This window comes from Plectropomus leopardus, chromosome 4 (assembly GCF_008729295.1).
Source record: "Plectropomus leopardus isolate mb chromosome 4, YSFRI_Pleo_2.0, whole genome shotgun sequence".
NCBI classification, from domain to species: domain Eukaryota; kingdom Metazoa; phylum Chordata; class Actinopteri; order Perciformes; family Serranidae; genus Plectropomus; species Plectropomus leopardus.
In genome coordinates, this window is record NC_056466.1 from 15,436,513 (window position 1) to 15,464,252 (window position 27,740).

Consider the following 27,740-nt stretch of genomic DNA (forward strand, 5'->3'; position numbering starts at 1 on the left):
TTTAAGACCCCCTCTTTCTAACTGTGATAAATGATCTGTTATATGTAGCACAAATATTAGAAACTCCAAGTAAACGGTTGCTTTGTGTTTATGAGCATTTCACTGAAGAAACAGCCACCCAGGGAGATGAAGAAAACAGTTTTGTTGTGTGTTTAGCAAAGTGCAAGAGTGACACCGTTTGAGGTGGTGGATAAATGTTCATCAAAAGAATGAAAAAGACAAACAGCCGGCGTAATATTTGATGTAAGCTTTACTTTCAAATCCTGTTACATTTAGACCTGGCAAGTTGAACATAAAATAATGCCAAACAAAGAAAACAAATACAAAACCAAAAAAGTACAAATGATCTATTTACCAGTTATCGTCACAACCCTGTACAGCCTTAACAATGGAGTAATAAAAAAAAGCTTTGTACAGCACATACCAAGCTTTACTGAGTGCCAAAAGATAGCTGAGCCTTTTTCTAATCATAAAATACAGCCAAACTTAAAGCTAACTGATTGTAGACAGTGCAGTGTGATGCTAACTAAACGCAACCGAGGGAGTTAGTTTTAAACACAATTAAGTGCTGAGGACAATGTCATGCATACTCTGAAGTGCTGAAAAGGTAGTCGAGCTTAAAAAAAAGGTCACTGTGCTGCTTACAATTGGGCAAAAATAAACAGAATAAGTGCTTAAGAATATTGGTTTTAAAAGGATAGAGCCCTGTTGCCTTTTTAAACATTACACTCAAACTGAGGGAGGGGGGTGGCATAAAGAAGAAGTGCAGCCATTCATGATTATGCTGTAATAAAAGGCAGACATTTTAAAAAGGTGTCAGGAGTGGACACATTCTTTTTATCTTTTTTCTTCCTTTTGGACCCTGACAATTAGTTTGACTCATTCTCAGAAGTCTCAGGTGGTTTCCTTCCACCAAGTGGCACTAGAGTATAAAAGATAACGTAGATAGTACAAGGAGAGAGTGTGTGTGTGTATGTGTGCGTGTGTGTCTGTCTGTCTGTGTGTGTGTGTGTGTGTGTGTGTGTGTGTGTGTGTATTGGAGGGATGCTCCTTTCACTCCAGAGACAGCATGCCAGACATTGATAGAGCAAAAAGGAACAAACAAACAGCAGTGTAAAGGGGGACAATCGAGGCATCGCTCCAGAGCAGGATGTGACGGATTCAATCCTAACATCACATCCTGCGGCGAATTACATTTTGGTCTCGACAATTCATTTTCCAAATTTTTCTGACATGATTTAAGTAGAAACATTTTTTTTTTTAAAAAGCAACAATGATTCATTATAAGAAAATGCATGAGTAAAATAAACAAAAGGAGAACATAAGGAAAATATAAAACAATCCCTTTACAATAAGGGATTTTGGCTTGAAGACCACTTACTTAACACAAGCGCCATTATTAATGGGTAAAGCTTTTTTTTTCTTCAAAATAAAATGCTATGCCGCCCTATCTCGCAATCATACTTTTTTTGAGCATTTTACGGATAAATACATATTCTCTTAATCAAAAAGTGCAGCACTGTGCAAAACTGGCTATCACAATTTAGCCTGGGACCCTTAGTTCCCAGGGAGAGCTTGACCTCTACTGTCTAATTCATGCAATTTGTATTCATTGATGTTCTCTGATTTCACAGAGGCAGACCCTTTTGCACTGCTAGAAATGCCTACATGTGAAACTAAGGGGTGCTGATTGAGTCATTTCCAGCAACTACTGTCCACTTTACATTATCGTAACTTGGTGGAGCTAAGTTTGCACTTAAAAAAAAAGGAAAATAAAGGTTTAAGTGCTTTTGGCTTGAAGTATAACTACATTAAGTGCAATTAAAACTCAAAGGGGAAGGAGGGGGACAAAAAGCAGTACCATGTCTGCCGGCCTAACAGAAGCCAGTGCCATTGAACACAATGCTGTACAAGTGAATGGCTTTGCTTCATCATTGCACCTTCAGGAGCTTTTTCCTCACGATGGGATCTCTATGAATGTTAGTAGAAAATGTTTTATTATGATGTAAAAGGCTCAGTAAAAAAGTAATAATAATAAAAACAAATTGAAGAAAATCAAAAACAAAACAAAAAAAGACACAGAAGGCCACCAAACACACTAACTTTCCCGTCTTATCCAGCACAGAAGACGTCCCTGTTCACACTTCTGTATCGCTTCTTTTTCATGTACATAAACAAAAAATACATTCATTCAAGTCATTTTGGAACAGTTTTTTTCTTTTTTTTTTGTACACAAAAAATTACAAAAAGCTCCAAAAAGCACCATTGAATCGGCCTGTGGTGACGCTGGCTGTGGGTAGCTCGCTAACCCAGCGCTGGTCACCTCCACAAAACAGTTATCTCATATATCTCTTCTAAGTATAGGTGCATCATACATAGTTCTGCATGTGAAGCTGCGCTGATATCTACCTGGTCTCAGGAACTACGAATTCATGTTTCCACTTTGTTGCGAGTCTCATTTTTACACTGCTTCTTCACCTGTGAGTGCAAATTCATTTTATATTCAAATAACTAGTAATAAATGTCTCGATAGGTCCGATTTTCCTTATTTACATTATCACAGCTTATCTTCTGTTTTGAGAGCTTACAAAAAAATTAGCTAGTAATCCATTTAAATATATTCTGAGACAGGGGTGATATCAGGCAGCAGCTATGCATAATATGGTTTCACCATTATACAAAAAAAACAACAGAAATCAAAAAGATGGGAGGGGGAAGGGCTACAAAACTATGTACAAGACTGATAAATAAGTAAGTGCGTGGTTTGAGGCGTTGCTTTGGAAACGTGCCTTTTACAATGAAAAGCATTCCGTTTCATTGGTTCTGTCCACGTTGCACCGCTAACACTTCAGGATATCTCGAATTTAGCTTCCTAATGACGTCAAAGCTAGTTGAAACACAGGCATGCTATTTCGATGCATAATAGCAAGAGACAAAAATGCACTAAAATATAGCACTTGCAAGTTTTGTTTCATCTTTTTATCTCGTCAAACGACTAAAGAAAAATATCTATAAAATTGAGATACGTTAGTTTCCTCAGATAATGCAACTGGGTCCAAGTCATTCAGACATTTAAAAACAGAAAAAAAGGTAATAGAGAGTAGTAGCTGAAGTAGTAATAATTCAATTGATAGAACTGATAAGAAAAGCAGCTTTTTGATATAAATGCATTTTTAGCATGTACAGCCTTTTTCTCTTATAAATGTTTTTTTTTTCTTCTTTTCTTCAATATGTTTGTCTGGTCCAGCTTATTCTGCTGGTCTGATTGGAAAAGACGTTGCTCCCACTGCAGTGGTCAAGTGTCATTCACACCACCGTCCGAGGAGTGAGGGAAAGAGCGAGGAGGAGGAGGAGGAGGAGGAGGAGAGGAAGTGGACGAGGTCAAACAGTCTTGGCCCTCTCCATCAGTCCCAGGTAGGCCAGGAAGGAGTGTTTGTGGGAGGAGGGCGAGGGGGGAGAGCGGGAGGGGGACGCTGAGTTGGAGGAGAAGAGGAGAGGAGATGTGGCGGGCCGCCATCTGGAGTGGAGGTGCGAGTGGAATGTGAAGCGGCTGTTGTGGGTGAACAAGGTGGTGAGGGGGATCAGGTGTGCACGGTCGCAGTTCCTGTACTGCTCGAACACGTGGCGGGAGGAGGGGAAGAAGAGGGAGGGGCTGCCGCTGCTCGGGCCGCTGGGGTTTCTGGTGGCATTGTTCCCGTTAGTGCTGACCGAGTAGTGCAGAGGGCCGGAGGCGTCCAGCTGGTGGGACTTGCCCAGTGTGAGTGACAGGGCGACGGACTGGAGTGCCTGGGACGCCGTTAGACTCATGAGAGGGCTGTTACTCCCACTCCCTCCACTGCTCCCTCCCCCTCGGCTGAACAGGAAGTTCTCCTGACTCTTCCGCAGCGAAGAACCTCCTGGTGATGTTCCCTGGAGTGGCAGCTCCTCCTCTCCTGCCTCCTCATCTTCCTCTACTTCTTCTCCTCCTCCTACGCCTCCGTCCAATCCCCCCGCTCCTCCACTCTGGTGTTTCTTGAGGTGGCGGCTGAAGACAAAGGGGTGTGTGGTGGTGAAAGGGCACTCTTGGCAGCCGAAAGTCTGGCGCGGCGCGTGCTTCAGCTTCTTGTGCAGGTTGAGGTTGTCCTTGCGCTTGCAGCTATAAGAGCAGCGGTCGCAGTGGAAGGGCCGCTCGCCCGTGTGCACACGCACATGCTCGATCAGCTTATTGGCCGTCTTGGACAAGTAGCCACACTGCTCACACTTGTAATGGTTGCCCAGGCGGTGCCCGCGCATGTGGGCCTCCAATGAGGCCTGGTCGGGCCACAGTCCCTGGCAGATGCGGCAGCGGTACTCCATCTTACAGTGCGTCTTAAGGTGGCACTCCATGGCCGCTGGACGATTGGTGGAGTAGATGCAGAAAGGGCACCTGGGTAATGCAACAAAAGGGGAGCAGGGAGGGAGGACACAGCACACAAAAGCAAAGGACAGTTGAAGGGGCATGTTCGTTAAAACCGCAAAACATATCTTAAAATTCAATAACACAAAATGATGAAGAGGAGAAGGACAGGTAAAGGAAAAGTGTGTATGTACAGTTCTGTGTGCTCATGGTGGTATGTGTGGCAGTTTTAATGGTGGGAGAATTGAGGTGATCAGGTATATGTGTGTGTGGAGGAGGAGGAGGGTGACAGGCTGGAGAAAGGATTGGAGCAGTAGGACATGAAGGGAAATGAAGGAATGGAGTGGCACTTACATTTAAATAGCACCTTTCATCTGCTCTGGGCCCCAAAGCGCTTCACAAACCCTGCAGAACAGAATCACCTCAGAAAAACCTCGAAATGGTCAAGGCCCTCTCTCCCTTTCTACACACTCCTACATATATAGAAACACTTCACATTGCTCAAGTGTATACACGTGTACACACTGGTCTAGGGAAAAAAAAATCTTGATCTGGACATTGGAGATCAGGAAACATAGGCAAGAGGAGTTTATTTAAAACCTGTTTGCCCTTAAGGTCTGTTAACTCTCTGTACACCTGCTTTGCTAAATCCCGTCTGCTTTTAAAAGTAAATATAAATGTGGTTTACATAAATTAAGAGACTGTAAACCTTGAACAGCTGAAAATGTAACCCACATGTGTAGTTATAAACAGTACAGCAAAGAAGTTGAGTGAGTAGCTTTAAATATAAAAAAATATCAAAAGAGCCCATTTCTTACATCTTTTTTTTCTCCCTTAAATAAAAAAAGAACCGAAAATATCCTCAACCTGCGTCTTTCCCTTTTGAATAGCTAGCTTCAAGAAATCAATCTGGCTTCAAAAACATTAACACCAGACAGAAAAAACATGTAAAACCATTACAAAAACTCCTTCACATATGTTCACACACTATAGCTAGCAGCAAATCCTCAAGTTAGTGACTGAAGATGCTGTGTGGAGATCTTTGAGCTATGGAGGGGGCTTCTTGTGTGTTTGTGTTCTGTTAGCCACAGGATCTGTATAAAGTATAAGTCATTGTGACTGTGTTGGCAGCCTTCTAGTTTACATTTATTGAAATGCTACCATTTAGCAATGTTTAGGACATCCTAACTCCACTGATGGCTGCACAGAAAAGAAAGATATAGAACACAGATCTCTGTTTATGACAAGATGAGGCGATAATCATAATGATACTCAATGATTCTGCACATGCACAGACTGGAGTCATGAGAACAACTCAAAAACAAAAAAATGGCTCATGTTACTTGAAATGAATCTTTACGAAATGTGTCATTGACTGTATTTTTCCCCTAAATATTCAGGCAAATGTTGTCATGTGTTGGAGCTTTTTGTACTGTCAGCTGTCACGCTAGATTGGCCTGAACTCAAACACTAACATCATCAGTGTGTGGTGTGGATGTCAAGATCAACAGATGGGCTTTATGTTAGCTTGACAGGCCTGGAATGGGACATAAAACGTGTCACAGTACAACAAAGGCTCCTGTGGGACTGGAGTATGGAGATGGAGAGGGAAGCGTGTGAGGAGACTAGAGTTACATAAACAGTCAATATTAGGAAAGCAAGGCTGCCTTGTTAAAATTAGATATCCAATATGCATGTGCACGAGTACTTGTAGGGCTGCACAATTGTGGCCAAAAGATGATCACAATTATTTATCATGATTATTCTTTGATTTTAGGGACATCATATTTTATTGCACTTCTGCATTAAAAAAAAGAGAGCACTGCTTTCACTTCCGTGTTGTTACATTCCTGCTAATTAACAAATTATTGTATAAAAATAAGACTTAAAAAAGGGTTCTTCACCTGAACTTAGTATATCTCCTACATGCAAAATAGAAATAAAATTGTATCCAACATATTAGCTAAATAAAAGCAAAACTGCTGTTATAAAATGCAACCAAATGAAAACAGTTTTTTTTTCAACATAAGGGGTGGAGTCAAAAATCAATACAGTGTAATATTGCGAAATCTTGTGTGGCAATTTTGTATTGATACTCGGATGCCATGTATCTGTTTTTTTATTTAATAAATTGTTAATAATGCAAATGCAAATTAAGCTTCTGGTAGCCTACTAGAATAATAAAATTAATCATTTTTTGGTCTTTTACACACATTTTTCTGCAATAAAAATTATTTCAGTGAGAAACTTTATCTTATTAGATAAAACAGATGGTGACAAGGTTCTTCTTTGGGGACCTAATATACATAAATTGCAAATATATCGCAAAATATGTTATCACGATACACAGCATATCATAAAACATTTATTACTGCAATAATATCCTATCTTCACCAAAGTATGGTGATAATATGGCATCGTGGGGCCTCTGGTGAGTCCCGCTCCTATTAGACACATCTTTGGTCAAATGGAGTGACGGAAATGGTTATTTCAGTCTGTTTTTGAGAGCTGGATGGATACATATACACATCTACATTTTAGTTTTATGTGTTGTTTTTTTTTACAGGGACCATGGTATGGTGACGTACTGTACAGTTATGGCAGTCTGAGTTGACGCTGGCTGAAGACGCAGATTCAGTGAGGTAACATTAACAATATTCTTCCTGAACTTCATATTGTGTTGGGTTTTTTTTCAGGAAATTTAAAGTCAGTTGTGCTGCTTTGTGTCGCAGACATGTTTTCGGTTCTCTTTGCATATTATTTTTTTTCTCTCCTAAATTTGAAATACTTACTAACTTTAATATCACAGTCCATCATGTTTCTTTAATTGTGGGAAGCCAAATTCATGAATGTGATTAATATGTGATTAATTATGCAGCCCTAAGTACTTGTTAATATGTTTGTATATGTAGGAGTTGGGGTGCAAACTATAGTGTGTCGTGGGTTTGGGAATTGTATTTTAAAGCTTTTTATTTCCACATGCTGTGAATAAGAAAGCATGCATTAGTATCAGTATATATACATTTGGACTGATAGTCTATGATGCTAGAGATGTAAGTGCTTTGACATTTGTGATTCTTCTCAATGATTATCATCTAGGGGTGTGCCAGCAGATTTCATATTAGTGTCTGTACTGGGGGGAAAAATAGAGAAGCTTTCTGGAATGCAGGTTTCATCAGACATTTTTCTTTGGCATGGCTGTTAGCTGTGGGCAGTGGAACAACAGACCCTGAGGGGAAGCCCATTTCCATCTCCTTTCCACTCTCCCTTCTGTTCATAGCAGCCACTGCAGACCCACAGACCACTGTCTAATAAGTTATACTTGCCAAGAGAGGCTGTCGAGCAAAACTACAGCTTGTATCATTTCATTTGCTGGCTGCAGATAATGAACATTAAAGTGAGGTTAACTGATTAAGGACACATGGCTGGAATCATCTTCAAATAGAACCAAAAATCTGTGTTTCTGTCTTCAGCTGTTTGGCGTTTACAATTGGCTCGTATTCAAATGAGCGACGACAATGTCTGCCAGCTTTATGTGTATGACATCATGCATCCTTTGTATCCTTTCTGTCATTTTATGCATCATTATATGCATGAAAAACAAGTTAAATGGCACATGTAAAATAATAGCTGAAACCATATGCTGGAACTTGCACACCCCTAGCATTGTCCTATGCCTGTGTGTTTACTGTATGTGTGTTTTTGTGTGTCGTGAATTGAAAGGGTGAGGGGGTGAGGGAGGGGAAGGACGGGCGGAGTTAGGAACCTCTGTCTGTACTTGCTTTCCTTACTTGAGCCCTCCGGAGGGGACGGTGTGGCACTTCTTGTGCTCCAGCAGCTGCTCGGGCGTCTTGAGGAACTTGTGGCAGACATCACACTCAAACATTCGCGTGATGAGGTGGATCTGGAGGTGCCGCTCGTACATGCTACGCGTCTTGCACACAAAATTGCAGAAGACACACTCGAAGCCTGCAGGGAAGGGAGGAGAGGGTGAGTTGAGACTGAATCTGTTTTTACGGATTTTAATGAAGATCATTTTTTTGAAGAGTCTGGTTGTGCTGACTCAGCATGACTGATATCTGACCCTAGAAACAAAGTGCCTCATTCATGAAATGTTAGTAAATCTCTGAATAGATTTGCACATAAAACACCTTGGAACTAAAAACCCAAACCACATTCATGAACATTGCGGGAAACCCGGATTTGACTGTAGGCATGTGTGTATGTTCATGAATGCCAATCAACTGTAAACTGACAGCGCTCCTGCTAGTCAGCAATTAGCATACATCCCGCCCATGAATAGCCATATAAGGAAGTGAAAATTACTAAAGATGGGTGCATCCTGTCGACCTGCGAACATGCTGCAATCAAAGAGCGAGAAAGAAACTTTTCTGAGATTGAAGTCATTTTGGGTGAAGTGGAGCTGAGAAAGATATTTAATTTCCTTCTGTTATTAACCTAGTGTTTTGACAGTAAATCACCTTTTTCTTAGTATTTATTTAAATTAAAGATCATCGACATACAGTATATTATAGATAGAATATATATTGATTATCTCCTGTTTCAGCACCGGGCAGCAGCTCTCTTTCCTTCCTACAGTCTGACAGCCATCATTGATCTTTTTTTCACTGAATCTAATAATTGCCAACTAATTTAGCTTAACGTGTTATATTTCCTCGCTTTTGTCATCTTTAACTTGTGTGTTTCAAAGTGAACATAACAGAGCACAACACTGATTAAAATTGTAATTTCTCATAATGACAAGCAATATTTATGTGCATTCCTTATTTACACAAGCACTATGAGTGGTCAGAGGCAGGTGTCGATTTTGTTCATACCAATGGAAAAATCAGAGCTACCAACATTAATGAATGCCAGAATATGCGTACATTTTTTTCAGCAAACACTTTACACACAAATTCGTTCTGTCCACGTTTCATGAATGAGACCCAAAGAGAGTTCAGAAAGTAGGTTCGAGATTGCCCATCAGAACATGTGAGTGGAGTGCGAGCAAGTGGGGATCGCAAACCGAAAGATTTAGCAATGAGTGCAGAGCAGATATTTGGAAAAGTTAAAGCATCGCCTTATCTACAGCTCCATTCTGCTTCAATTTTACTCTGGTACCGCTCACACCATGAGTTCAAAGCATGCCCAACCCAGAATGCCTCTGTGTATAACGAACACACTATCTTCTGTCAAAAGTCGGCTGCTGTGAGCTCGGCAATGAAGTTTACAGAGTACTTTTAAAAGGAAACTGAGCAGTCATACAGGTGTACTATTCCTGTAACTCTAATGCAGCTCTCTTCTTTTCTTTTTTTTTTTTTTTTTTTTAGGAAACGAGTGGTGAGCAATTCGAGTGAAGCGGGGTGAAATCTGAATTGAGCACGGAGCGATATTGAGCTGAGCGGCCTGGAGCGGCTTTGAGCAGGGGAGCGGAGGAACGAACAGCTCAGTGAGCGAAGAGCAGAAAATTCTCACCGCTCCACTCGGCTCACATGCTCTGATGCCCACTGAGTATATATAATAAAGTGATGCAGCTGGGCTAAGATACCTTAAGTCCCTAACAGGGGTTTAGCTCCAAAAAGAATAGACCCCACAAAAATTTTGTCAAACCCCTCCTGCCCAGTAAATACCAACATCTTTCAAATTCCACACCCCAAATTTGTGACAAAAACTTTCCGTTGTAAATTTCTACATCCAGATAACCCTGATGACATCATCTTTTTCTCTTTTAATCAGACTTTAGAAAGCTTTTACAGAGTTACAAAGGACATGAAATGTAATAGTTTAGTAGTACTCCTTATAACTAATAAACAGATATTTATGTTTTAAATTGGGTGCATTAAGTTACTTAATGGAAGAGGTAAAATAATTGAAAACAGGCCACATAACTACACAACTGAAAGAATTTAAATGAACTCATTTACAATGTTCTGGATTAACAGGTGTATTTTCGAAACAACAAAAGTACTAATGAAAGTCTTCTTGAGGTCTCTTATGACAGCGTCTTATTTTAAAAACCTATTTTTTTCAAGCTTTTAGGTTTAAATTAGTTGGTTAATGGCTGAAACTTTTATTTTTGAACCTGTGTTTTTTTATTACAACTTTTCAAAAGTACCTTATTATCTTACATGTTTTTATCTTTTGTATTTTTGTCATGGTCGATCTTTTTCTGTTATTTTTTGCTTTTTTTTTTAAACACAGGCATTTACGCCTGTCGTATGAAAAGTAATATAAAAAAAAGTATATAAAACATTCGACTTGTCTTCTTGAAGCCCGTATTTGGTCTGTCACTGGGTGTGAGCAGCTTTAGTTTCAGTTCGGCTCATACAAAGAGGGTTATTATAACTGAGACAAGCTTGATGGCTTTATTGGCTCTGAAAAGTTATTTTTCCAATCCACTTTAATATGAAGGATGGGAGCCCAACATGAAAACCCTTTTTTTTGCCAAAGTTAAATCCGTTTTGGTTATTTCAAATTAATTCTGTTTATCACTTTTTTTTTTTTTCAGAGAACCTCTAGTTTCAGGTGGTTTTGTATCAAAATCTGAGCTTTTGCCTGCTGAACTTGTCATAAATCTGATATGTCTTATTGTTTTGTTTAACATACCCTGTTTTAGAGAAATACCTCAAATTAGCAGCCAAGTTTTCAGAGGCTTTAAATAATGATTAAGTGTATTTCATTGCAATAATCTCTACAATTCCTTGCCTTTGTCAGACTTGTCCTCAGTTCCTGATCCCGAGTGGCTTCCAGAGCTGGACTGGCTGCCTGCGGAGGAGGGCGGGGCGAGCAAGCCCCTGAGTTCTTCGTTACCGTGGGTGAGGTCTCCGCTCTCCGAGCTGTTGAGTGAGTCGCTGAGGGCCGAGAGGGACGAGGAGGTGCTCTTGGTCTCGCTGAGGGGACTCCTTGAGTTCAGACCTGGACACAAGAGGACAGATGGCAGAAAGTAAGAAATCTTATCATTTTGATCGAAAGAATTGTTGAAAAACTGCACCAGCTTGAACTAAAGTAAACCCCCAGCAAAGACATTACCTTAAACCCTGCAGAGATTGTACTGCAAGATCCATTTCAAAATTCCATCGTTATATACATGCATACACACATTGAGACACACACACACACACACACACACACACACACACACACAAACAGAATAGAAACAGGTAGCCTCGGCGGCCCTGTGCTCTGACTGAGGCCCTGCTGCCAGTCAAATCAAGATGCAGTGTGCTTTTATTGATCCCCGTCTCTAAGTCTGCAATTCACTGGGAAGAGAGAGGGAATTAGAAGGGGAGGGGGGCGAGAGGGAGGGAGGGGTGAGGCGCGCGGGTCATGGCCGAAGGAGCTAAGATGGCGGGAGCATCTCGGGGCACAGCTCAACAAAGGGCATTCACTCAGGAGGGAGTGAAAGCAGGGAGGGAAGGCTGCACAGAGCCTGAAATGGTTGACCTATCTTTTTAATACAGGCACACACACACACACACACACACACACACACACACACACACACACACACACACACATACGAGTTAACAACATACGCATGCGGTGCACATACAAGGAATTATACTGTAACAGAAGTAATGATTAATTGCCTTCAATCAAATCTAAATAAACCAGGGTCATTCACGGCGCAGTGTTAGCAGCAGTCTGAATACAGTATTGAACCAGCTTGAGGGAGCTTTTATCTCCTCTGCTGCAGTATTTAACATACACTTGCCTTCTCTTACAATATCCAAAAGGCTAATGCCACAGAATATAAGCAAAAAGAAAAAAAAGAAAAGAAAAAGCCGCTGCTCTGAGCCAGTGGGCCTCGACCTTGAAACACACCTTAACTGAAAAACATTCCATTTTCTCTTTCACCAACAGCTTCGTCTGTGATTGCCCGGCAACATTCAAGATATAGGAAAGGAAATAAAGAGGCAAAGCCTGCCCATCAGCCAAAGTGTCAAAGGTAGATATCAAGTAGTACCGTCACATAATTTACCTCCCTCCCTCCTACAGAGAAGGGCACCCAAACAACCCTTTTCCCCTGTTGAGTTTAGACGTCACAGGGGGTCAGCTTGAACTATGACACCTGCTGAGCTAAGCCATCTCCTGCCTGGGCGCGCCCACACAGTTGACCAGATAACTAGCATTTTACCATCCATCAGGATTCACTCTAAGTGCTGCCTTATCCTCTCAAGTATAGATACTTAAACAAGCAAGGCTGGACCTCGACAAATTACTCAAATCTCCACATATAGGTGGTAGAGTGTACGAGGTGACTATAAGCCACACTCCTGTACAGTTGTGTGTTTGTTGGTGGTGTCCATCTTGTGTGAGACTGAGATAAATGCCAAGCCAGGCTGAGAGACTTAAAAGATGGCCACAGTGGCATCGTAAACCCAGCTCGTCTCCAAAGGACCCAAGGCCTATTGATTTTTTCCCCTCAGGCACGATAAGGGCCAACCTTCTCAGATAAACAAGGCCACTGTGGCCTCTGAAAGACCCCTCAGCTGTCGAGGCCGGACAATCCCACCCACCCACACATACACACAGACAGCAGACACACATACACACACACAGTGAAGAACAGTAGAAGAGCAAAACGTCAGCAATAAACTGGACAAAGCTGTTTTAGACAAAAACACTCATATCGACCACCAGGGGTTCACACCAGCGGCTTTAAAAGTCCAAAGAAGGTCGACTGGAGGAGGATTGTTTGTGAAACCCAATTCTACTGCTTGTCTTTCCCTGTGTCCTCTGAACTGACAAAGAACTATGTGTTTATAAAGTGTAAATTACTGCTACATTAGGATGTTTTGACTTGGAACTTGTCTTGATTTACTTGCATATAGTAAAAAGCCGTGAAGATACAGTACAGTCTATTAAGCATTTAGACAGTGATTCATATTTGTTGCATTGGATCTGTGCTCAAACACTTTAGATCTGAAATGAAAATAGAGCTGAAACTATTGGTTAATTTATCTGCACAAATTTGGCTAAATTATTTTTATCGGTTAATTGTTTTTATGGCAAATGCCACACAAATTACAGGTATCTTCGCAAATATGGCGGCACAATTTATCGTTTTTCTAGTGTCATCCCGATGTCAACTTGTGCGATAAATGCATCGTGAAAGACTGTAATATTACACTCAGTGAAGAAAACTGCACTTTAAAATGTAACTGATTCTTTTTTTGGTGCATTTTGTGTTCACTTAAATTTGTTTGATAAAAGAATGTTGGATATAATTTCCTTTAATTCTTTAATGCAACAAGCAGTTTGCTTTTATTTTAGCAGTAAAGTGATCGCAGAATAAAGGCAGAATGCAGTGTACTTGCATATCTATTTATTCATTGCAAAAAATATAATTATCACAATGTTCAAAAACGTGCATATGACTTATTTTCCTATCTAAATGTGCAGACTTATTCTCAAATGTTGGTTTTTGCTGGTTTTCTTCATCTTATGACAGTCAGCTTAATATCCTACATTTTGGACTATTGGTTGAACAAGAAATTAAATTTACATGTATCAGTTTTCACTATTATTAACCAAACAATAATTAAAAAAAAAAAATAATCAAGAGATACATCTATAATCAACACTGATTTTGATCTTTGATTTGAGAATCTTTTCACATTTTATACACATGCAGAATAAGTGAATAGTGTAGAATTTGCAATCTCTATAAACAAAAGTATGTGGAACCTGCAGGTAGCAGGACAAGTTTTTGGTATTGAAGGTGCTTCGGTTTTCATTTAAAGTCTGGGAAGTATTGACCAATCACATTTGAGCATCAGGTAAACAGTGCATATGGAGAGGCAGCACACAGTGGTCAATTGTAGAACCAACTGATTATGGTCTGATGACAGTAAAGCTTTTTGTTAGCTTTTTTAAACATTATATTTTATCCTCATTTATAAGCAGATGTGTGTTTATAGATTAGCCAAAATGACCAGCACAGTCTTGGACTGGATATCTGCTGGCTACACCGGTCCTCGCCCATCGCCCATTGCCCCAGACACATAATCCTTGTCAGACAATAGCAGATGGGTTCTGACATTGTGGAAATCTTACCTTATCGCTGTCAGAATTTGAAGGGACCATGTATAAAAATTCATAGCTACAATTCTCAAAACCCTTTAAACCTATAAGTCAGTTCTTTACCATCAGTGGCTGTTTAAATTTAAACTCCATGTGTTAGAGTTCAGAGCCAAAACAATACTAAATGTGTCACTGTCCAAGTACTGCACTGTATTTCTATTCTGAGTTGTGAACAAGAGCCACAATGTGTAAGCTACCACCCACTCTAACATGTGAGAGTAATTTTGAAAATAGTTCCATAAATCATTTTTCTAGGGGTTGAATCATGCACTTTGCTTCAAACCAGTACATGTTTGAGAAGCCTGCATAAACAGCAGACACAAGAACATTATTCTGGAGCCGAAACCATTTGGACGATTTATCTTTTAGTCGACTGAAAGAAAAGTCACAATTAGCGACTCTTTTGATAATCCATTCAGGTTTTTTGGGGGGGCAAAAAAGCTAAACACATTCTAGGAGGATTTGCTAGTTATGTTTTGCAAAGTAATAAATTGCATATGTTTATTTTTCCGACTGTTGGTCAGAAAATATGTGCAATTAAAAGACGTCACCATGAGCTTTATGAGTGTTTTCCCTGTCTGACGTTTTATAGACTAAACAATTCATCAAATTTACTAATAAAAAACATAGTTATAACTTATATGTTTTTCATCAACATGTATAAGAGAGGCTAATTTATTAATTTTGTCACTCAGAACCAGCAGACCGCCATGAATCACCAGGGAATCTGTACCTGCATGTCCAGTACTAATGTGATTCTTCATGTCGTTCTCCTCCATGCAGACATAGTCACAGACGCTGCAGCAGAGTGAGAACATCCACTGCTCCTTGTCCACATGGAGCGACATGTGGCTGACAAACTGGGCATTCAGCTCCGTCTGGAAATCACACACATGGCAGCTGGACAGAGAACAGAGAGGAGAGGGAAGGAAGATGGCGAGAATAACAGGGGGGGAGACCGTCAGCTTCAGTGTTATATTATGTCTGCATAAATTGGTAAGTGGTACAGCACGGATACATTTCTTTTAATTTGATAAAGATTATTGAATATTTCCACACTGCAGACTTGGTGTTATTCAACTTTTTTTTCAGCTTGTCATCAGCCACATAGAAGAATTAAAGCAATAGTACGACATTTTGGGAAATACATTCCTTCATTTTCTCGCTGCTCCCAGGAAACAGTTAGCTTATAGGGGTGTCTGTGTTTATATATATATATATATATATATATATATATATACATATATATATATAAAACCATTTAGTAAAATACTCTCAGTTTGGTACACATTACAAACTGAATGATTCATTTAACAAATCCTAAAACATTTGGAAAATTAAATATACAGCTTAAGATTGTGTAAAATATAATATTCTCAGTGCCACTGCACCCAACAACGTTTTGTTGCTGTTTTTGTTTTATTTGCTGCTAACGACTAAAATACATGGGACACGAGCATGGTGCAACATGTCAGCCGCAGGTGACTGTGATCATAATAATAACCTGAAGCTGCTACTGCTACTGCTAATTTTACGCAGCTGGTCTATTTTGTCCCCTCTGGGCACAACAGCTCTGCGGCCCCCTAACCGATAAAAACTACATAAAACTGTGTAAAAGCATGAGTGCAATCTGTGAAAAAATGATTCAAAACACTTTCTTCACTTTCTTTGTACCAGAAGCAGCAGCGCAACCTTGTGTATGCTTTTACATTTCAAATTAAAATCAATCAAATCAATGCATCTTTTTGTCAAAACAACCAGTTGATTAATTCAGTACCAGTTAATAAAGCCTAGACACCTCCAAACCCTCAATATCCAACTGCATTAGATACAGATAAGTGCAAATTTGCACAGGACCAGGCTAGGTGTTCCCTCCTGTCTTTATGCTAATCTTAGCCATTCATCTCCTGCTTGTAATAATAATGTGTACAGTGTACAGGGATAATGGTGTAAGATGTGAGTTATCAATGTAGATATAATGTAGATATAGAAATAGAAGTCTGTTTGTTTTTGGGAAGGGGGGTTTGTTGATGAGGCCAGCAGCAGCTGGAAAGAAACTGTTTTTTCTGGTATGAGGTGAGTGTTTAAAAGAGTTTGTGACCTCGGATATTGGCTCGACTCATCCTAAAAGGAGTTGTGTTTTGGTGCATTATCACTACCTGTAGTAGTAGGGGCAGTTCTTGCGCTCAGCAGAGTCGGCTGTAACAGCGCTGACGATCTGCTCAGCGTCTGTGTTGACCAGCTTGACAGAGTGGATGGTCAGGTGCTGATTGAGGTTAGCCCTGCACTTGGCTGCGTAAGGACACAGGTGACACTTGTACTTCCTCTCTTCTGCAAAAATAAACACAAACACAAAGACCCTGGGTTACTGTAAACATTACCTCAGATGATATTTCATTAAGTTGCACTCAGCCTCTGAGCCTTTAAAGCAAGCTTAAACCTAATTACTTAATGCCTAACCCTGCGTCACCTTCGCCTGACCCCAACTGTAACTCTGATCCTGGGAAGAGGAAGAAAAAAACAGCTTGTGATGCCTGAAAAAATCAACGTTGCAGGGAAGCTTCTGGATGTTTCTGTAGATGCCGCAAGACGGTGAAAATATGAGGCACGTACCGACATAATTTTACCTTATTTGCCAGCACTAGAAAATAAAATGCATGAAATCAAATGCAAAATAACAATCTCCTTTTATCCTGAAACAAATCAACATAATAACATGTCTTCTCACTCTAGCTCCCCCTCGAACACACACACACACTCTCTCACACACACCATTTGCCCCAAGGACATGAAGCCAGGCAACCTTTATGTCGCCGGGGAAACCAAAAAGACCATCACACTGACATATGCCCCTGCTTCTGCTCTCTGTGGTGTGGCCAAGCTGTTCACAGCCAACGCTCTCAGATGGTGTGTGTGTGTGTGTGCCGTGTAGTGTGTGCACGCAAAATGTGAGAGCATGTCCAATTGTGCGGGGGCATTTTGTACACGAGTCTCCATTTGTGAGCTCCCAGTGATTTAGTCTGCAATCCCAACTAGGTTGCACTAATTTGTAATCCAGCGTTAATTTGCTTTATTTAAAATTGTACGAGCAGGATATTTATTAATTTATTTTTCCTAATAAGGACAGAGAGATGGATTGCAGGAGACAGTGATGGGATAGAATGGATCAATTGGTAGCAAAGAAGTTTGAAAACACAGTGTAATCAAGACACAGGGGAGTGTACAGCTTTATCCTGAGGAAGTCTCCCGTGTCCGAGTGTGAGAGAGAAAGTGAATGAGGGAACCAATTGTGGCTGCATCAGAATTACTGGTTTGTGTGTGTGTGTGTGTGTGTGTGTGTGTGTACACTCTGTTAGGCATCCCTCTAGCTGGGTAATTAGACGGGCAGTTTTCCCAGTGAGACTAATCATGGTAGTAATCTCTTTAAAGGAAGGGTAATCTAGTCTAGTCAACCTTATTTACTTACTGTCGGCAGCACCAACACAAGCAGACATGCACAAAAACAGCAGCCCACATCGATATATTAAACAAAGGGATGCAAATGTGCAGCGATGCTGTGTTTATTTACCTGTGTGCAGAGACAGATGTCTAGAAAGGGTCTGTTGTCTACCGAACACCTTGCCACAGACAGGACAGGGGAAGAGTTGTTCATTTAGTCTCCACTGAGCGATCCCGTTTCCCGGCTCCCCATCATCCTTCTCTGAGTCTGGAACACACAAATACAGAAAACCATCCTCATCACTCACTGCTGACACAATCAGCCACAAAAGCATCTGCAGGTACACCAAAGGCTGTTAAGTCAGGCGGCTATAAATCACACAATATAACTTAAGTTTAATACGTATTGATGTTGAAAATGTAACTACTTAACCACAACACACTGCTGTGGTATGTGTTTATGTACTGACTGTGGTGTTCTTTGAATTACAGGGTAACGTTGATAATATCCATCTTTTTTCAAGAACTTATGGGGCTTTTATTCAATAGTAGACAGCTGAGAAGTGAATTGAAAAAAGAGATAAATTAATGCAACAAAGGCAAGAAACTAACTGGGGAAAAGTTGCGATCACAGCACAGAATGTGGTATTGTGTTTTAACCACTAGGACGCCCTATTTACATCCATCTTTAATGAGATTTAATACCAGTAAAACAGCTGGAATGATACAGTACAGGACATTGCCCTTTTTTTCCAAATTATATTATCTTAAAAGAATACGTTGCAGGGTTTCCCCATGATAACCACTGCAAGAAATCTTTTTTTTTTAATGCCACAAATAACGGCAAATATTTGTTTATTCTGAAGTCAATGATTTGCATTTGTGGGGGGAGTCTTAACTGAATGTTGCTGTCATTTACGGTGACGCTAATATCTTTTCTCTTTATGCTTCACCGAGGGCAGGGCCGGAGTCGCAGTGAGGCGGAGCGCATGTGAGGAGAGACGGGAGAAGTGAGTATTACTCGAGTTAACAGCACATCATTAGGTTATGTGTAATAAAAGCAAGTGCCATTGTCTTAACATAACAACAGTTATTATTAAGCCGAATTTGATGCTTTTGTGAAATGTATTTATTAAAAGGATACTGTCTTACTGCCCATCTTCTGCCACCACAAAGCAGTCAACCTATGGTGAAACAATGCTTTGACAATTTGGGGAAACATGCTTATTTGCTTTCTCACTGAGGTCCAGTATCCACTAAATATGAAGCATCTACCAATTAGTGACCGCCAGATAGTGACAACATCTGGTCAAGAAATACTCTGACACATAATGTCAGATTTTGGAGAGAGCCAGGCTAGCTGTTTCCTCTTGCCCCTTACCTATGCTATAATATGTGGCAAATAACTTTATTCCCAAAAATGTCCCTTAAGCCCCCCTCACTCCCACCAAAAAGAGAAAGAAAATGAATTCAATAGTCAAATAAGATATTTTCTATCCAGCTTTAATAATCTCATATAGTATTCTCCTTCTGTGAAGGAGCCCATGTGCTCCCCCACCACACATCAGTCCTGAGCCCTCCTATGGAGGCTGCGTGGCTTTCCATGCTAATCAGCCAGCGTTACTACACAGTCCTCCTCCTCTGGCCTCCACTCCGCTGCACAGACAGGCAGGAGGGGCTGGAAGGAAACTGGCGACGGGACAAACGACACAGATGAGAACTGAAGACATGACGCTAAATATAGATAGCATCAGACAATACACTTACACAACACTTTACAAGAAGAGGGTCCATTTATGGTTAATAAGTGGTTCTTCATTTAGGTTTCTGTGTCAGTATAACATCGTGGCAACTTACTCCTCTCTGTTAAAGAATCGCCAAAAACTAGAAGGTAAAAGGGTCTGATATATCAGTAAAAGTTCCCCTCAGTTTCAGTGAAAACAGAACAACTGACACACTGTGAGATAATTTGCTTACCCACAAGACTGAAACCTGTCTGCTACCATTTGACAGATGCTCCTTGTTTCGCCTGCGGGTCGGATACAGTGCAAATGCATTCTTAACATTAACAGCAAGCGCCAGTCCTTTGCTCTAAAGCCTGCAGCATACACGTTTCACTGTAGCTCTCCTTACTGTATGTCACCCCCCTCCCCTCCACCCTGAAATCAAAGAGAGAAAAGAACCAGAGCAACTGTTTTCAGTTGCTTTGATAGAATATGAAGAATTTAAGTTACTGCTTTGAATTAAATCTTAGTAAGTCACAATGACCAAAACATGTAGTACTTTTCTCCTTGTGCTATACAACTTACGCAGATAGAGGCAGGATTTGTAGTTACTGTCTGCATTGTTCAGGGAACGCGCTACAGACACTGACCTTGGCCAAAACTTTTCATATTTGCAAGGCATTAGAGAAAAAAAAAAATTCTTTAAGTTATTCTGAGTTTTATTTTTAGTGGTCATAAAGCATGGAAAAACTCTGCTACTCAGTTTACCCCCTCTCACTAAAAGTTTTGATTTGTTGCAGATGGAAATCAGTGCAGTTCTGACTTGACAAAGAAAAAAAAGAACCTTTAAGTCACATAATGTACAGTTTGTATTTGACAGCGAGTTGTGGTAGCTTTTGGAAGTCGCATTTACCATTAAAATGGCTTCTTTTTTAAGTTGCCCTTCAAGACACATTGATGAGGTGTTTGCGGTGGTAACGACACCACAATGAGGAAAAGCAGAACGTTTTTTTGGACTGTGGGGGTATGTTTTATGTTAACCAAATGTTAAAAAAACAGCTGTATTAGCTTGGAAGGTGGTGTGAGAGGATGTTTTTACTGTTTTTACTGCACTGACTCACAAACCCTGGAGCATTTTTTCCATTATCTGTGTCACATATTTAATCCCCTCTTTGCCCCTTTAGATGCAAACTAATGAATGGATGTTGTGTGCCTGTTTGTTTTTACTTGCTCGCACTATTCTTCAAACATCTTTTTTTGGAACCGTTAATGCAAATACAGCACATTTGGTTTGATTCAGGCAAAAAAGCAATCTAAAGTAAAGTATCTGTTATATATACGCAGACAGCTGGAAGGCAAAGAGGGACAAAATAAACACAGGGTGCATGTGCACTGCTAAAGAAATGTTCTGTTTGTCACCATATGATCTTGTATGGTTTCCATTTTAGTTATATTCTTATTTTACTTTTACATGCCTGTTATGTAATATCAATTCATTTATTTTACTTTCTCTTTTCATCTGTGCCATTGCTTTCCTCGTCCCAAATTTCCTTGCTGAGTAACGATGCAGGTTTATCTTATTATAAAATTGGTAATATATGTACCACAAAAATGGTGTTCTACTATTAATCAAACATAATATAATTTTACTACTTTTTTCACATTATCTTATCTGGTATCATCAAAAGAAATACTTAATACATTCTACTGAATGTTTTTATAATCTTTGGAGATAAATGTCAAGTTCAGACTGTATTTAAATAAAGCAATGATTACATATTGTCTCCAGTGTTTTTTGGGGGAAATGTAGCTTCAATGGGATAATAGCAATGGACTGCAGATTATAAGATATTAAATGAGCAGAGCCTATCGTAGATTGGTTTTAACTAGAGCTGAAATTATTAGTCCATTACTCAAGAAAATGAATGGCCAAACATTATGAGAATAAATAATTTGAGTTTATTTTTAAGAAAAAAATGCCAAACATAATGTCTGGAGTTGAAACAGCTTCTACAGTGTAAGAATTAGCTGCTTCACTCAGTTTTATATAACTGTCAGCTAAATATCTTTATCTCCTCTCTCCTGCAGGTTTGTGACTCACCACTGTAATGAAGGTGCAGGAGGGCACATGTGCGATGATAAATACATGTAAGTGGACCAGAGAAAATCAACATTTGGCTGAAAACTATGTAAATAATCAGCAAACACAGGTGAGCGTGTACCCACACAGGGTAAAATCACACAGGTGGTGAAGGTGTCACAACACGAGACACGTCAAGAAACTCACTGCGACCTCGACCAACCTGCAGGTTGTGGACTTCCTGACCTCCTGCATTAGCAACAATCTGCCTCTCACCGCATGCCGCTATCCAGCTATAACCGGCTGATCACACTGCTTTTCTCAAAACTTATTCTTCGTGTATGTCTTATTCTGAGAATCCTGGACCTTCTTATGGGGCCTTGTAGCTGAAGCTTAGCACATAAAGGCATTAACTTGTCCTGACTCACAAGTGAGACTAGGGGACGGCCTGGTCACACAAGGTGATGAGAAGCCGGACGGCAAGGGCTCGAGGCCACGACCCGGCAAACACACTGACGATTAAGCCAGTTAGGGTGTGGCGTGAGCCTTGGAGTGGTTAATGGATTAATTAGCGCTATTAGAGCTGGAAAGAGAGAGAGAGAGGGACGCAAACACGAAATGAGAATCGCGCTAATCTCCCAACTGACGGGAGAAGACAGTGAAGTACCACTCACTTATTCTTTATGTGAAGAAATACTTCACCCCCCTAAATTACCGAGGTCAAGGTCAAGGTCAAACTTATTTACATAGCACATTGAAAAACAACCAAGGTTGAGCAAAGTGCTGTACAAAAATACTGGACAAAATAAATAGTCCATAAAAATACACAAAATGTCATTTGCATATCAGCTACTTACCCTATTTTGCATTGAATTGGTGAAGACATTTTTTTCGCATGCCTCCACAGTGAAAGAGGAATCCAAAAACAGAGAAAAATCTTGATGAATTGGAGTAAAAGAGGGCCGCGTTTAACAACAAACAAAAACTCTCACAAACACATGCCGTATAATCCCAGTGTCATTTATCCAGTCGTATGCTCAGTACTCCTCAAACAGGCTGCCCTTTCCAACAAGAAACTGAAAGTGAAAACTTATCTATACCTCACAGAACATGGGAGCTGGTCTACCACTGCCACCATCTGAAGTTTGTTTTATTGTTTGACACTGCTTAACCTGAACTAACTCTTTAAAACATCAAATTAAAACATTAACAGAACAAAAACAAAAAAAAAACAGATCAAGGCAGCGACATTACTATCATCTTCAGAGGGGTGAAATTACTGATTTTGTCAGTGGAGTCTGGCATTAAAAAAAACACTGATGGAGGTTCACTTTCCATTCAGACCCGTCCGAAACCGCTGTCTGTTTGGGAAGAACTGAGCAAAAGACTGGAGAAATGAGACTTAAGTTGTTCTGCAGGAGTTGTGTGGGAGTTTGTTAACAGATGTTTTGATTAGTTTTGCTGTTATAAGATGCAGACCCCTATGACTTCAATTCTTCACACTGGAGGCGTGCGAGGCACAACAAATTTCAAGACAATCATGTCACTCATCACTTACAAATGATTTCAGGGTCTAAATTAATAATACCACAATAAACTTAGCTAAACCTATGACTCTCTTAATGTTGCTTCGAAAAAGTGTGACAGCTTAAAGGTGGTGTGAGCTAACAGGAAAAGACAGTAAAGTTCACCAGCCACTGAACAAAAAAAATGTTTTGAAGGTTTGCCCTCCTAAAGCTGCAACTGAAACACTCACTAATATTTAGAGTGGGGAGATGATAAAACAGACAACAAAATGAAGACAGACTAAAGAAAAAGAGCAGGCGTACAGAGACACATGAGAGGGAGAGAAAATCGTAAAACTGTACAACAGTAAAAGAACGAGCAGCAGAGGCTGGATCTGAAGCTTAAACACACAAGGGAAAGGGGAGGTGGTCTGGGCGAATTAACTTTCAGGACACTCTTGACACCCAGAAGCCAATCAGATTTTCATTAACTGGCAGAGGGACAGGCAAAGCTGGCACAAGCTAATTAACCTCCGAATCTCTCACTGCCAAAGGAACATGGAGGCAAGTTCTGGGATGCCAGGGAAGAGGGGAGGAGAGGGAGACGGGGGATGCCCTGGGCAGAGGCCTTCGGGTTGGGAAATGCGTGAGAGTGCAGAGAGGCCAGACAGAGCTCTAAAAATGAAACAGGGAGAGGGGGTTTTACCAGAGAGGAGGGTGAGATCATGTAAAGTTGGAGGTGGTTAATTGAGATGTGTCCTTGTGGCGGTATACTGAAATTTAAAGGTGTCTTCATGTGTAGTTCAATGTTGAGTAACTCACCAAGCTGCAAAGCTTTTGTGTGAGATTGTGTGCCTGCAGGGAGCATCTCTAAATGCATGCATATGTATAAAAAAGTCATCATTTAGTATGTCATGAAAAATATACCAAAAAAAGTAATTGTATAATATGTCGTAAAAAATACCTAGGAAAAAAAATGAAAATAATATGTCATCAAAAATACAAAAAAATCATCATGGTATGGTATGCTGTCAAAAATATCCCAAAAAATTCATAGTGCAGTATGCCATCAAAAATACATATGTGATAGTATGCTATCACATATGTATTAAAAAACACATAAAAGATAGCAAAACATGTCATCAGAAATATCAGACAAAAATAACAGTATGTAAAAAAGAGAGTCATAGTATAGTATTTTTTCAAAAATCAAAAGTCAAATATATTATGCCATCAAAATATCATTAAAAAGTAATAGTATAGTATCTTATAAAAAATATCCTGCAAAAGTCATAGTATAGCATGACATCAACAATTGCATAAAAATTTCATCGTATAGAATGTCATCCAAAATAGCATAAAAAAGTCACAGTGGAGTATGTTGTCTAAAATAGCACAAAAAATTAAACCAAAATAGTAAAAAAGTATCCTACTATAGTGTGTCACCCAAAATAGCAAAAAAATTTCATGGTATAGTATGTCATCCAAAATAGCGTTAAAAAGTCATAGTATGTTGTTCAAAAGAGCATAAAGAAGTCATAGTATAGTATGCCATAAAAGATAACATTAAAAAGCCCCACTATAGTTTATCATTCAAAAGGGCATAAAAAAGTGATAGTATAGTATTTCGTCTGGATTATCATAGAAATATAATATGTCATCCAAAACAGCATGAAAATGTCAAAGTATAGTATGTCTTTCAAATTAGTATAAAAAAAATCATAATATAATATGCATAGCATAAAAATCTAAACAATAAATAGTAAAAATTCCAATAAAAAGTGCATGTTTGTGCCACATTTGAAAAAAATCCCTTTCTTGAGACATTGTGGTCACAAAAATAAGACAGATGAGGTCACAGTGACCTTGACCTTTGACCTATGGCCACCAAAATCTAATCAGTTCATCCTTGTGTCCAAGTAAATGTGTAAATGTAAATGTGCTAAATTTGAAGAAATTTCGTCAAAGCAGTTTTTATGTATTACAGATGGACATACAACCAGAAAACAGTATGCCTCGGGCCTTGGTTATCACTGGTGCGGATGCATAAAAGCACAATATGAGCTAACGTCCATCCTTCTACTGCCTACAACTGCTAGTGATATGTCTGTTTATCTACTACTACCGTAGTCATGTTCCAGTGTGTGTGTGTGTGTGTGTGTGTGTGTGTGTGTGTGTGTGTGTGTGTGTGTGTGTGTGTGTGTGTGTGTGTGTGTGTGTGTGTGTGTGTGTGTGTGTGTGTCTTTACCGTGGAATGGTGCCCTGTTAGAGGAGCTGGCTTCTGCGGGGGAAGAGCTCTTGGAGCGCGAGTTAAAGGGTGATTGTCTGAAGCACTCGTCCAGGAACGGACTGAAACATGATGCATAATACTAACAGTTTACACAGCTACTAAGTAAAACACATATTCAAACTATATTTAAAAATGTAAGTTACTGCCTATCATAATTTATTATTGACTCACCTGTTTATTCCCACCATGTTACTGTCTTTGTGGTTGTTGGCTTTGCTGACTTTTTCTGAAAGAAAAAAGACCCAAAACATATCAGCCCAGTCACTCCAGTTCCTTTTATATACTTGATATTTTAGAATTTCTATTTATTCATTTACTATCGATTCACCACATAGACCATCTGTAAACAGATAAAGGAGTTAAAATCTACCTCACATATACAAACATTTGATCATGTGACTGACCCTCCCTTGTTAGGATACACAGTGAAAACTGAGCCATCTCCATGACGATTAGACAATGTTTATCCTCTGATGAAGAACATGGTTGTTGTCTACAGAAAAAGTGGATCTGGAGTTAAGAAAGTAGTTTTTATGTTTTATTTTAACTGTAGAGAGCAGATATGTAGATGAGCATTTAGATGCTACTGTAAATTACTCTATTGAATTAATGGTTACAACAAATGTCCTAAAGCCTCCCTGCACCTTGTCCATTATAGAACAGAGAACAAACACTATATGAGCCTGATTCCTTGAAGTGTAACTTGGTTGATAAAGCACAGGTTGGCCATGCCAGCAGGGGTGCACTGGCCATCTGGAGTAGTGGGAGTCTCTCTGGTGGCCCTGCCGACCTGTGGGCTGAGAGTTAGCCCAACAACACCAATATGAGAGGATTTTTGAAAAGTAACAAAGTGCATGGATTGTCAGATCAGACAACACAGATGGCACATGTGTGTTTGTGTATGGTAGCACTCTTGTATGTAAACAGAGAAAATGAAACTTTACAAACATTTCTCAATAATATGAAGTTCAGTACAAATCCATTGACTGTAGCCTAAAAAAAACAAGAGGGGACCAAAAAAATATAGTGTGAAACTAGAATTACTACCACACCATCATTCAAAATAGCACAAAACTGCATAGTAACTAGTATAAAACTAGTATAGTATGACGTGCAAAATATCATAAAAATGTCATGGTATATACTTTGTCATCCAAAATAGCAATAAAAATGTCATAGTCGTTCAAATTAGCATAAAATTGTCATACAATACTATGTTGTCCAAAATAGCATAAAAATGTAATACTACAGTATGTGGTGGACTACCCGGCCCCTTCTTAGAGTCCCCGGGCAGTGTCCTGGAAAGGGTGCCAACTGGGTACTCCATTGCTCTCCTAGGGGACTTCAGTGCTCACGTGGGAAACAAAGGAGTGACATGGAGGGGCGTAATTGGAGGAATGGCCTTCCCGATCTGAACCCGAGTGGTGTTTTGTTATTGGACTTCTGTGCTAGTCATGGATTGTCCATAACAAACACCATGTTCGAGCATAGGGATGTTCATAAGTGTACTTGGTACCAGAGCTCCTCAATGATCGATTTTGCGGTCGTATCATCTGATCTGCGGCCGCATGTCTTGGACACTCAGGTGAAGAGAGGTGCGGAGCTGTCAACTGATCACCACCAAGTGGTGAGCTGGATCAGGTGGCAGTGGCAGACTGGCGTGGTGGTTCCCATTTTTAAAAAAAAGAGGAATAAAGGCCAAAAAAGGCATACAAAGTGGGAATAAAGGCCAAAAAAGACGATAAAAACACATAATTTAGCATGTCCAAAAAATGGCCAAAAAGGCAATAGTATAGTATGGCAAAAAAAGTCAGATTGTGACCCCTCCTAAAAATGGCTGAAAACCACTTAGAATAACTTGCCGAGACGCATAATGGCATACAAAGTGGGAATAAAAGCCAAAGAAGGCCAAATACCTCATAATTTAGCATGTTCAAAAAATGTCCAAAAAGGCAATAGTATAGTATGGCGAAAAAAGTAAGATTTTGACCCCTCCTAAAAATGGCTAAAGACCTCTTAGAACGCCTTGTAGAAATGCGCAATAGTATACAAAGTGGGAATTAAGGCCAAAAAAGATGATAAAAACACTTAATTTAGCATGTCAAAAATTTGTCCGAAAGGCAATAGTATAGTATGACAAAAAAAGTCAAATTTTGACCCCCCCTAAAAATGACTTAAAACCACTTAGAATAACTTGTAAAGATGCGCAATAGAATACAAAGTGGGAATAAAGGCCAAA

General features: G+C 39.8%; 1 protein-coding gene and 1 long non-coding RNA gene across 2 annotated transcripts; one reads left to right on the forward strand and one right to left on the reverse strand.

Moving 5' to 3' along the window:
* Positions 1 to 232: 232 nt before the first annotated feature.
* On the reverse strand, positions 233 to 25,737 carry LOC121941658 (zinc finger protein 827-like). Its single transcript, XM_042484486.1, has 8 exons — positions 25,673 to 25,737; positions 25,460 to 25,560; positions 18,033 to 18,170; positions 16,624 to 16,795; positions 15,198 to 15,364; positions 11,084 to 11,293; positions 8,167 to 8,344; positions 233 to 4,405 (listed from the first exon to the last, which is right to left on the reverse strand). The coding sequence occupies exons 1-8, from the start codon at positions 25,687 to 25,689 to the stop codon at positions 3,382 to 3,384; spliced, it is 2,007 nt and encodes a 668-aa protein (XP_042340420.1). The 5' UTR covers positions 25,690 to 25,737; the 3' UTR covers positions 233 to 3,381.
* Positions 15,320 to 21,773, forward strand: LOC121941659. Its single transcript, XR_006105767.1, has 3 exons — positions 15,320 to 15,460; positions 18,865 to 18,912; positions 21,715 to 21,773. It is a non-coding gene; the product is annotated as an uncharacterized LOC121941659 (long non-coding RNA).
* Positions 25,738 to 27,740: the final 2,003 nt, after the last annotated feature.

Coding starts and splice junctions, on each gene's coding strand:
- LOC121941658 (XM_042484486.1), bottom strand. Junction 16,796..18,032: donor ACATCTGTCTCTGCACACAG/GTAAATAAACAC, acceptor TTATTTTTGCAG/AAGAGAGGAAGTACAAGTGT. Junction 4,406..8,166: donor GTCCCCTCCGGAGGGCTCAA/GTAAGGAAAGCA, acceptor TGCATTACCCAG/GTGCCCTTTCTGCATCTACT.